The sequence below is a fragment of the Peromyscus maniculatus genome, chromosome 21, assembly GCF_049852395.1.
Source record: "Peromyscus maniculatus bairdii isolate BWxNUB_F1_BW_parent chromosome 21, HU_Pman_BW_mat_3.1, whole genome shotgun sequence".
Taxonomy (NCBI): domain Eukaryota; kingdom Metazoa; phylum Chordata; class Mammalia; order Rodentia; family Cricetidae; genus Peromyscus; species Peromyscus maniculatus.
Window position 1 is genome coordinate 39,828,769 of NC_134872.1, and position 12,104 is coordinate 39,840,872.

The 12,104-nt window shown below is 41.9% G+C and overlaps 1 protein-coding gene across 2 annotated transcripts in view; it reads left to right on the plus strand.

Annotated features, from left to right (window-relative positions):
- The window catches only part of Tmem131 (transmembrane protein 131), a 161,858-nt gene that overhangs the window by 128,268 nt on the left and 21,486 nt on the right, over window positions 1–12,104 (plus strand). For both annotated transcript variants that reach the window (XM_076557484.1, XM_042266420.2), the window contains exons 20-29: window positions 1,192–1,344; window positions 1,430–1,505; window positions 1,647–1,764; window positions 4,820–4,958; window positions 5,039–5,148; window positions 5,841–5,907; window positions 8,624–8,775; window positions 9,255–9,397; window positions 9,980–10,166; window positions 11,473–11,658. In XM_076557484.1, coding sequence (XP_076413599.1) covers window positions 1,192–1,344; window positions 1,430–1,505; window positions 1,647–1,764; window positions 4,820–4,958; window positions 5,039–5,148; window positions 5,841–5,907; window positions 8,624–8,775; window positions 9,255–9,397; window positions 9,980–10,166; window positions 11,473–11,658 — 1,331 coding nt within the window. The remainder of the gene's footprint in view (window positions 1–1,191; window positions 1,345–1,429; window positions 1,506–1,646; window positions 1,765–4,819; window positions 4,959–5,038; window positions 5,149–5,840; window positions 5,908–8,623; window positions 8,776–9,254; window positions 9,398–9,979; window positions 10,167–11,472; window positions 11,659–12,104) is intronic.

Consider the following 12,104-nt stretch of genomic DNA (forward strand, 5'->3'; position numbering starts at 1 on the left):
AGAAGTTATGATAGGTACAGAAATCTGGATCCAAGAAGGCACCTCGGCTGCCTGTTCTGACTTCCTTCCCTCCTGGCCACATGTCCACCCTATGGGGTCTTGCCAGGGTATTTATTTTCCCCAGGCTTCAAATAAGGATGCCGTCCTCTTCTGTGTCGTTGGTACCAAATATTAGAAAAGCAGGTTTCACACTTTAGAAAGCTCTTTAAGTGGGTAGGAACAATTCTGTATTCAACCAGAAGAAAGTATAAGCTCATAATATGCTTCTTGAGGATGGCTTGAATCTTTTTTAAATTCATAATTTACTAATTTGATATGCTCTAGAAAAACAAAGCTGGCACCTGGTAAAAAGAGTCACTGATTAAGACTTTGGTTTGTGGGCTGGAGGGATGGCTTCGCAGTTACGAGGAGTTGTGATTCCTGTAGAGGGTGGTTCAGTTCCCAGCACCCTCATGGAGCTCACTGCCATCTGCACTCCAGCTCCTGGGCTCAGTTCCTCTTCTGGCTCTGAGGGGCCAGGCATGCACACAGTGCACTTTATACAAGTACAACCAAAACATTCATACACGTCAAATACACGTTGAAAAACCTGTTCTAAAAAAGAATTGAATTTGTATGCTGGTTCTGATTACTGTTTTCTGAGACAAGGACTGTCCTGGTGTTAGCCTGCCAAATGCTGAAATCACAAGCATGCCAGTTGATAGCCCACATTTTTTAAAGAGATCTAATTTTTTCTGTAATGATAAAAACTATGGATTTTTTTTTTATAAAGAAAACATTTTCTTTTAAAGAATATGTTTTATTCTTACTTGGTTAGGTCTTAGAATTCATTTATTTCAGAGCAGCCTTACCTTGGTATAAACAGACTTTGCCTTACAAACCGAAAATGACCTCCTTTATTTATTTGAAGTTCCTTTCTGTGTCTTCTTGGTGTCCTCAGTGTGCAACACGGAACCAGATTTCCCCTTAGTTCATTCCAGTACTTCTGTAATAGGCCACAGCAGCAGCAACGACAGAAAGGTGGTCCTGTGATTTCTGTTCTTTGGATTTGGTGCTTTTCTTTTGAATGAGGGCATGGATTTTTGGGTCAATTACAGATTTAAAGATTATCAGCTGATGAAAATTCTGAAATGTGTCTTAGCTGCAAATTTGGTCGTATACAACTGAATTTGTTTGTTTTTCTTCCTTCAGGGGAAGATAGTTCATCAGAGCTTAAATATTATGAATTCCTTCTCACAGAAGGTGAAGATACAGCACATACGGTCTTTGTCAGAAGATGTACGGTTCTATTACAAACGATTACGGGGCAATAGGGAAGACTTGGAGCCAGGGAAAAAGTCAAAGGTTTGTTAGGTTTGAGAAGTCCCGTTTGTCAATACTTTGTGACTGACCATCTGTGGATTCATGGTTATCCTGTGCTTCTTTACAGATTGCAAACATTTATTTTGATCCTGGACTACAGTGTGGGGATCACTGCTATATTGGCTTGCCCTTTCTATCCAAATGTGAGTCTTCTTGGTCCCTCCTATCCCTTTACTCTCCCCACCAAAAAGTGATGCTAACTCTGAGTACTGTAGACCTCACTGGAAGGGCTGTTGGCAAGCGGGCTAGGTTGAGTCCATGCTGACATGTGCTTCCTCTTTTAGCCGAACCCAAAGTGCAGCCTGGCGTGGCCATGCAGGAAGACTTGTGGGATGCCGACTGGGATTTACATCAGAGCTTGTTCAAGGCTTGGATGGGAATAAAGGAAAACGCAGGTCATAGGTACGAGCCTTTGCTTTATTAAAGTCTTTTAGCAGTGTAGCACATGCGGTATCTCTGTTTCTACTTTCTGACTGTCACTGTATTTTCCTATGGTTATTCTACGTCACAGCCAAGCTAAGGGGCCTAGTTCAGAATGTTGTCACATTGACCTTGTCGGCATTGTGGCTAAAAAATACATACACTCCTATTTCCTCTTTCCTCCAGTGCATGAGGTCTGTCCTTAAAAATTAAAGAAACTTGAAATCGCCCTATATATCTTGACCACCATGTTCGCCTTAGACACAGTATTATATATGAGAAAAAAGATTGGTCTGCCACTGGTCTTCCCAAGTTATACTCACTCACTCCCTACAGGAGACCAAATTTATTTGCTCCTTGTGAAAAAAAAAGCTTTCTCCTCCTCCTCCTTCAAGTGCTAGCCTGTTGCTGGAGACGTAAAGGGCCCCTTCAGGTGGCTCTCCATTGCATCTTTGGCAGGAAGAAAGTATGCTAATGGAAAACCAGCGTCGCACCTGGATTCAAACACTAAAATGTAGCTTTGGTATTATAAAAGCCTGGCCCTTTCATACACATTAGAAAAGGATTTTTTCAGAAATAGGAACGTTGACAAGTAGGCTTGATATATATTTGTCAAAATTAAAATAGTCTCTCATAAGAGTATTTTGAAGTTCTTAAACCACTAACTCCTTTTTGATTAACTCTTTAGATAGCACACAAAGAATGGGTATCACTGGCATTTTCATGCATGTATGGTTATAGTTTATTCTCATTACCCCTCTGCCAGTTCCCTTCTTCACCTTAGGGGACCCCACTTCTGCTCTCATGCCACAGTTTCCATCATCTCCTCTTCGTCCTTTGCCCTTCTCCTGGTTCCCTTCCTGCTCGTGGCTATGTTAAATAGTGCAGTGGTAGGTGTGGCTTTTGCAAGTATCTCTACAGTGTGCTGACTTAGCAACCTTAAGGAATGTCCCCTGGTTAGTAGAGATATGATAGTTCTATTGTTAGTTTTCAAGGACCCTCCATACTGATTTCCATGGCTGGGCAAACTTACGTTCCCACCTGCAGCAAATACAGGTTCACCTCCCCCCCCCTTCCTCACCAATGGTGGTTGTTAGCAGTTGGTTGGTTAGTCGGGTGTGTGTTTGTGTTTCAATGATAGCCACCTCTCTGAATCTCAGAGCAGTTTTAATTTGCATTTCTCTGACAGCTAAGGATGTTGAACACTTTTTCAAATGTTTCTGGACATTTGTATTTCTTCTCTTGAGAACAGTCTGCTCAGCTCATGAGTGCATCTGTCCACTGGATGGTTCAAACCATTAACTGTTGAAACTGAGAGTTTCTGTAGTGTAAAAAGTTTCCTTAAAGAAAAGAAAGCTAATTTTTTCATTAAAAATGGTTCCACTGAGTACTCATAGTCTTGTAATCAACTCGCAAAAAACTCAGTGATTAAAACTCTCCTTTGTTCCCTGTGTCTCCACAGTGGACCTTGGAAGGTCTAGACAGTCTCCAAGTGTTAATGGATAACTCAATAGTGCTGCCCTCAGCTCAGCAGCCAGGGAGCCTCTTCACACCAGCTGTCTGCCTTCCAGTGTGCCCTAGCCGAGGCCCCTGGGCTCCCGCTGCCTCTGCCTCCCTAGCCTGCTGTACAATGAGTAAAGCATTCTCCATGGGCCCACATTTGTGTTCCCTTGTTCGTGTGCATGTTTCAAAATATTTCTGCTTCTTATTTTATAATGCCTATATGTGTGTGCTTGCCAATACCCCAGGATCAGAACTTAGTAGTACAGGGTTTGAGGATGCTTCAGTGGTTGGTCCCAGGTACCTTAGCCCCATTACAAATACAGTCTGAGTCCTAAAACGCTTGACTCCAAACACTCATTAGTAGGAATTATTGAAATGAGGTCCTAAGTGTGACTGAAAACTCTCTTGGTTTATTACCTCTTACGACATCCTCATCATGTGCTGACCTTATCTTGGTTTTATATCTAGAGGGAAAGTAGTATATCGAGCAGCACCTCTTGTCATTAGTTCTAGTGGAAATCTCCTAGCACCCTGCTGGGTGTCTACATCCTTCCCATGTATGCCATGGAAGAATCTCACAACCCTTGAATAATAGATATATCTGTCCTAAATGGTAGATAGTTCAGCTTTCCCTATTGAAATTGTACTTTAAAATTTTTTTGAGGACTAGTCTGCTGATGTAGTTCAGTGGTAGAGTGGTTGACTAGCACACAGAAGGCGATGGGTTCTACAGTACTACCAAGAAACAAATTTTTAAGACCTCCATGCACTTCACTAATGCTACTGGAACTAAGAATTGTCGTCCTTATCATACTCAGTACAGAACTATAGCAGGGGTTGTTAAGCTGACAACTCTTTGTGCCAGAGTAGAGACACAGCACACGTCATTGGAAGCGTAATGAAGCTGTGTGCTCGGTCATAAAGGGGGCATCTATATCAGCTCCTCTGAGACTCTAGGACTATCACCAAAGAGGAGAAAGAGCATGCCTACGGGACAGAGGAAATGGAGGTAGTGGTGAGGAACACTGGCTTCTGGATGTGACAGAACTGTTGAACTCACCGCTGCGATCATCTGTCCAAGATCTCAGCTTGACCAGCCTGTCGGCACCCTGTGGGGAGTGGGGTGGGGCTCCATGAGGACTTAGGCAGATAATGTGGGAGGGAAAGACATGTTTTTCAGTGCTGGAGCTGCTGGTAAGGTAAACAAACTCCCACTCCCATGCTCCTGTAAACTACCCTAATGAAACTCATTGGGTCCCCCCCACAAAAAAAAAAGAAAGAAAATGGGGGGACAAAACAGGGTAAATGAGTGAGCAGTGAAAGAAGTATGTCATGTGTATGTACAAAAGTAAAACTAATCACATCATTGTACAATATTAACATTTTAAAGTAAAAAAAAAATCTCTTTAAAATAGGATGAGTAAGCTTTTTTTTAAGAACCAGAGGGAAAAAATCTTTCTTAAGTACAATTTCTTATGTTCAGAAAATTCAAATGTTTTGCTTTTGTACACTGACTTAGAAATTGTTTTTCTAGGTTAAATGCTATGTTTGAAGTAAATACAGACCTTCAAAAAAATATAGTGTCAAAAATCACTGCCGAGCTCTCCTGGCCTTCCATCCTTAGCTCTCCCCGGCTCGTGAAGTTCCCCCTCACTAACACCAACTGCTCCTCCGTAAGTACTCAGATGGTGCAGGCACTCAGACATGGGCACGGGTGTGGGTCTCCACTGACGCCTCTTGGCTTTGCTTTAAGGAAGAAGAGATTACATTAGAGAATCCTGCAGACGTCCCTGTCTACGTCCAGTTCATTCCTCTGGCTTTGTATTCCAACCCTGCCATTTTTGTAGATAAGTTAGTCTCAAGGTAAGCATTGCTTCAGATAGCCAAAGTGTACCTAACCTTAGAGTCTGGCTCTATAGTTGAGGTTCCCAGAAGGTTCCTGGGACTGGGTTGATACTGAATTGAGCATAAGAAAAGCTTCAGCAGATGTAAATGTGGAGCTACCATTTAAGATTAAAAAGAGATAGCCGGGCGTTGGTGGCGCACGCCTTTAATCCCAGCACTCGGGAGGCAGAGCCAGGCGGATCTCTGTGAGTTCGAGGCCAGCCTGGGCTACCAAGTGAGCTCCAGGAAAGGCGCAAAGCTACACAGAGAAACCCTGTCTCGAAAAAACAAAAAAAACAAAAAAACAAAAAACAAAAACAAAAACAACTGTCTGTAACTCCAGCTCCAGGAGATCTAACACCTCTGGCCTCCACATGTACCTGCACTCATGTACACACAACTAAACACAGATACACACATATGCAGATAAATAAAAATAAGATTATAAAGAGATAGTAGACAAAGCAATTCCAATATTCCCATTTAAAAAGTGAACAAGGCATTAATTATAACTGATAACCTTTAACCTTTAAATGCTATTAATGTGGTATAACAATACTGGTCCCAAGACCTGCCACAAGATAAAATTGCAAATGAAGCTCAAGCTTGATAATCTTCCACAGTTCCTAGTTGTGATGTTTATAAAGGCAAATGCACATTTTTTATTTTAGGTTTAACTTGAGTAAGGTGGCCAAGCTAGATCTGAGGACACTTGAATTCCAAGTCTGCAGAAACAATGTAAGTACAAGTTCCACACCATTTACTCTCTGCTAGGACCAGGGCCAATGGGAAGAGTACCTACAGGCTGCCCTGAAGCCGGGCTGAAGGCATTTACCACAGAAGTCAGAGAAGTCCAGGAATTGATTTAGAGGCAGATGAAACCAGGAAGAATGGGTGGATATAGATACATGGGCAGCATCCTGAGAAGGCTCCTCTTTGTGGGTGTTAATCTTACAGGGAGCCCACGACAACTTTTCATAATATAGACTAGAAATTCTGAGACCATACATGAAGTATGCTAATGTGACATTTTATTTTTAGTAAGCATTTTATTTTATTAAGCTGAATCATTTAAATTTCCTTCCTGTGTGCTTCCTAATAAAATTGTAAAACCCATGAATTTGAGACCTATAGCTGGCTGTGTTCATACCTGGCACAGCTGTTTACCTCAATTGATAATACTGACTTTAAATGTATAAATAAGTGGATTCGTTCTGGGAGTGAAAGTGTCCTCTGTTGCTCAGGTAAGTGACCACTAGCCACTCATCACTGCATCAGACCTTGAAGGAAGGCGGCACTGGGAGTCCAATGCCTGCAGGCTGGCTGGGCCCTCAGGCCTCACCGCCCTTCTGCCCAGGGCGAGATTGAAGCCCTGTCAGATCCAGGTCATTGGTCCTTCCTGTAGGACCACATAGTGCTGTGTAGGAAGTGCTCACCAGCCTTGTCCAACCAACTGCCTTGTAGTTATTCAGCTCTTGGCCTAGAACACAAGACAGTGGTTTCGACAGTCCTGGTTCCAGTGTCTTTCTCTTGCCTTGTTTCTCCTGACCGTAAAATGCCATTGTAGCATGCAGTGCATTGGAAGTCAATGAGAATGCTCAGTGACTAGGACTCGGTTTCTTCTGCCTTTATAGGGAAAATACACAAAAGAAAGGAATGAGCTGACACTTAGTTTTTAAAATTTGGTCTCATACAGCAGTATTTGCAAGGCATAATACACTGAACTAGACCCTGGATAACAAATAAATGAGTATTCTAGACCTCGGGAGTTTTCTAAAGAAGAAATTCTAAGGGTGAAAACATAATTGCTGAGTGAATCCTTTAAACATGCTTCTCTTTCTGTCATATACAGTACTAGAGAGACATGCGTGCCCTGTTGAAATTTGATAAAGTATATTTGTTATTGTTCAAAGACTTTTTTTTTTTTTCATTACAAATACAGACTGGGAAGCAAGGGTAGCTACGAGGGAGATTGAACACCACTGTCTCAGTTCACTCAGTTCACTCTCAGTTAAGAGTTGGCAGTGTTAGCCGCTGCTGCTCTGCTGATCAGTAGTACAAACTCTCGGCATGCTAAAATTAGCAAATAACATCTGTCTATATTATTATGAAAAGGATTTCTGAAATACCCAGAGATCCTTTGGTCAGTCTAGGAGCCCACCACTATACAATCTGAAGTCTTTAGTACTGTTTCAGGGCATCACACCGTCCTGAAGTCCCAGGCCATCAGAGTTCAATAAGCCAGTATTTACTGGAATATGTACAGTCTGTCATTGTGCCAAAAACAGGGCTGGGCATGATGGCACACAGTTAATCCCAGCACTCGGGAGACAGAGTCAGATGGGTTTCCGTGAGTGGGAAGCCAGCCGAGGCTCCATATCAAGACCTTGTCTCAGAAAGGTGGGGTGGGGAGTGAGGGTGGAGGAGGGCTACTCGGAATGGCTTATTAAAAAGGAGCTTACTCACCAAGCACTTTGGAGCAGTTCGTTATCCTAGCAGACGTTAACAGAGAACAGCGTTAGCTGTAAAAGAAAACATTCTACCTCATAAGCAAGAGTTAAATGATGTGCTTCACCGAGTACATTATGTTTCACAAGTAGATGAATCTGTGTATATTAACCCCAGCCATGCCAAGGAAGTAGAGGATGCCACAGAACTCACTCTTTCCAGTGTGACATCAGAACCATGCCAACCCTTCTCCCAGAATGTTTAAACTTAATCTTCTTTAAAAACCAGAATAGTGTTTCTTTGTGTTGAAACTGTTTTTTAATTAAAAACAAGACAACTTTTAGCCATCTTTATAACTGGTCATAAAATCTTATTTTAAATTTCAAACTAGATTATGTCTTAAACTTGTATCAAGTGTCTACAAATCAATAATTAGGTACCTTGTTTTCAAAATAAAACTAAAGGTTGACCAGGCTGTGCCTGTGTCAACGGCACACGTTCACTCTGAACTTCATGTACTTGAGGCTTTCTCTGCTTCCTGCACAGCAGTGCCAAGCTGCAGTATCACTAGGAACTTGGGGTACTAATTGTTGGTCTGCCTGTCTTCAGTCATGAGTGTTGGCTTTGTATTAACGTATCAAGCTGTTTGTCTCAGGTCTGTGTCCTTTCCTGTATGTTAGTTGTATTTCAGATTACACACACACACACACACACACACACACACACACACACGCTTTAAAAAGTACCCGTATACAAATATAAAATGCCTAATACAAGTGTGAGGGCTCTGGTGACCCGGGAGATAAGTTCTGTTGTTTGATGCAGACTGTGACGCCTCCTTCCTGGCTGCCCAGCTCTCGGTGCCAGTGTTTAAGTCCTGAAGGATAAACTTGTCTATGTGACCCGTTTGAGAGACTGTACTGGGGTCTAGAGGGGATGGGGACAAATGGTTTGACCAAAAGTGTATTAACTAACGACTCCTTTTTGTTTATACAAATGATTCAAGGCTCACCCACTGCAGAGTCCAACAGGATTTACAGAAGGCCTCTCTCGGCATTTCATTTTAAACCTCATTTTAAAACCTGGAGAAAAGAAATCTGTCAAAGTAAAGTTTACTCCACTTCACAACAGAACTGTTTCTTCACTGATCATAGTCAGGTAGGTTCTGCAGTGTGAGTGTGGGTTCGTCTTCAGTACTTACCTTCAAGTCCTTGTATCACTCAAAGCCATCAATCAGTAGCATCTTCTGTACTATGTGTGACTTAAAGTGAAAATGTGTGCTCTTGGTGAATTTTTACATTTTTACCCTTAAATTCAACATGTTAATAATTTTTTGTGGTTGCTTACAAAATGTTAGAACTTGTAAATCAAGCCGGGCGGTGGTGGCGCACGCCTTTAATCCCAGCACTCGGGAGGCAGAGCCAGGCGGATCTCTGTGAGTTCGAGGCCAGCCTGGGCTACCAAGTGAGCTCCAGGAAAGGCGCAAAGCTACACAGAGAAACCCTGTCTCGAAAAAAAAAAAAGAAAAAAAAAAAAAGAAAAAAAAAAAAAGAAAAAAAAAAAAAAAAAAGAACTTGTAAATCAAAAGATATGCAAAATTAATTGGAGAAAAATGTGTAATTCTTGTTCTTTCATAGAAACAACCTGACTGTGATGGATGCTGTGATGGTCCAAGGTCAAGGGACAACTGAGAACTTGAGGGTGGCAGGCAAGCTTCCAGGTCCAGGGAGTTCCTTACGCTTCAAAATCACAGAAGCATTGTTAAAAGATTGTGTAGACAGTGAGTATCCCTGACTGTGCAGAGCCCAGCTTCCAGCGTTTGCTTTCAACCCTCAGTGATTCCAGAAGCAGAACAGTGTTTCCATATGTGCATACCTGCCACCCAGTCATGAATGTATATGGTGCTAAGAGAATCCTGTGTCTTGCATCCAGAGGTGTTTGATTTGGATCTTTTGCAGGTTTATTGGGAGTATGAATAGTAAAACATGTCATTTTTACCATGGCAGATCAACACCTAGCAGGGTGATGCACTCCTGTAAGCCTAGCACTTGGGAGGCTAGAGCAAGGGATCATGAACTCCAAGCCAGCCTAAACTACCTAGTGAGTTCAAGCCAGGTCAGGAGTACATACAGAGACCTTACTGCCGATAAATGAATGAATGCAATCTATTAATTAGGAATAAAATGAGAGGTCAAAGTGGAAGTTTCTAGGTGAATCCTGAGGAATGCTGATCTCTTTGGCATGTGGGGTTGACTCATAATGTCCAGCATACAGAAGCTCAAAAAACGCGTACCTCTTTCACACCAGAAGCACATGATAGCAAGATTTATCCATACATCTGATTTTTTTTCTTTCTCTTTAGGTTTGAAACTAAGAGAACCAAATTTCACATTGAAAAGAACATTCAAAGTAGAGAATACAGGACAACTTGGAATCCGTATAGAAACTATTGAAATCAGTGGGTATGCCTGCGAAGGCTATGGCTTCAAAGTAGTTAACTGTCAAGCGTTTGCGCTGAGTGCCAACACCTCTAGAGACATAGTCATACTGTAAGTATGTGCTTGTCACACTGGGTTAATTCTGTGCCCGACTTTCCACTGCCAACACTAGAGTCCTTTCACATGAAGATACATTTCCATACTTACAAGGTCTTTATCGGGGCTGCAGAGATGGCTCAGTGGTTAGGAGCACTGGCTGCTCTTCCAGAGGAGCTGAGTTTGGTTCTCAACACCTACATAGTGGCCAACAACCTTCTGTAACTGCAGTCCCTGGAGGAACTGTCCTGTTCTGGTTTCTGCAGGGTCTGCATGCATGTAGTGCACAGACATACATGCAGGCAAAATTCACATACACACATGAACATAAGTAAAAAAAAAAAAAAAATTTTTTTTTTTTTTTTTTTTTTTTTTTAAACTCAATCACAGGGATGGAGAGATGGCTCAGAGGTTAAGAGCACTGGCTGTTTTTCCAGAGGTCCTGAGTTCAATTCCCAGCAACCACATGGTGGCTCATAACCATCTGTAATGAGATCTGATGCCCTCTTCTGACCTGAAGGGATACATGCAAGCAGAATACTGTATACATAATAAATAAATAAATCTTAAAAAAAAAAAAAAAAAAAAAACTCAATCACAAATGTGTTTGGTTTTTTTTCCAGTTAACTTCAACTGAAATATTTATTATATATTTTTGTTTCCATTGTAAAACTTTCTCTGTCCTTAAATTGGATCAGATAATCTTAGAAACGACTTTTTTAAAAACCAATTTCAATATTATTTTTAAGGTTGTTGTAAAGCATAAGATGTTAGTGTGACTTGGAAGTGTCTCGGCCACAGAGCAGAGGCCTGTGCCTCTCGTGTGCCATTGTTTCTGTGTGTTCTAAGAATGTGAACTTACTCAGAAGACAGCGTTTAGGCCCTCAGTATTAGATGCAGTTATTTTAGTAATTGATAACTTATTACAAAGTAATGACTGTGACCCCTGCCCTTGATTAGAGAACAATTCTGTGACTTTCTGTGGCTGTTTAACCAGCACTTTCATGTACATTACTACATTCATATACATATACATTACATATATATCTGTAACGAATATGTACATACATCACTACACCAGCCACCTAACTGTCCAGGGCCGAAGGCGGCACCAGATCAAGGTCTACGTAGAGATCACAAGAGGCCCTAAGCAATACGCAGGGAGTGACAAAAGAACTCTAGGAATGGGTGGCTGGTTTGTTTTGTTAATAAAGTCATTAGGAAGAAAGCCTAGATCCAAAAACAAAACAAAAACAGAGGGGCCAGAAAAGAACCATGGGAATCTGTTTGAAAATGACCCTCACCACTGTCCTCGTCTTAGGTTTACTCCAGATTTCACTGCCTCCAGAGTTATTCGGGAACTGAAGCTTGTAACAAGCAGCGGCTCCGAGTTTGTGTTTGTATTGAACGCCTCCCTTCCGTACCACATGTTAGCAGCCTGTGCAGAAGCCCTCCCCAGACCCAACTGGGAACTAGCTCTGTACATCATCATCTCAGGAGTAATGAGGTACAGTGTGTTCCTTCAAGGCTGGTTCTCACTCAGGGCCCACTCTGCCTCTCACTTTTCCCAAGGATAGGTATCCCAGCAGACAAAGCAGACCCCCCTGACTTGGTCAAGCTGTATACTGGTGGGAACAGTTACACCTTGGTTCCATTCTTGGGTAGCATATACAATAAAGAAGTCCTATTACCTCTCCTACTCACTTAGCAAATGCAGTCTATGCTGATTTTGTAAGGAAGAAGGCACAAACACCAGGTAAAGTTGCCTTCCTTGGGCATCGGTAATGGACGTAATTGTGTGCCTAAGCAACAGAAAGCAGAGTAGGAATACGTTTGAAGGCCTTTGTCTCCTTATCTTCTTTCAGTTTACTTCTTTATGTATGGTAGAGCATCAGATACAATCGATCTAAATTAGTTTATAGCTACCTTGCACATCCTTCAGGGAACAGGGGT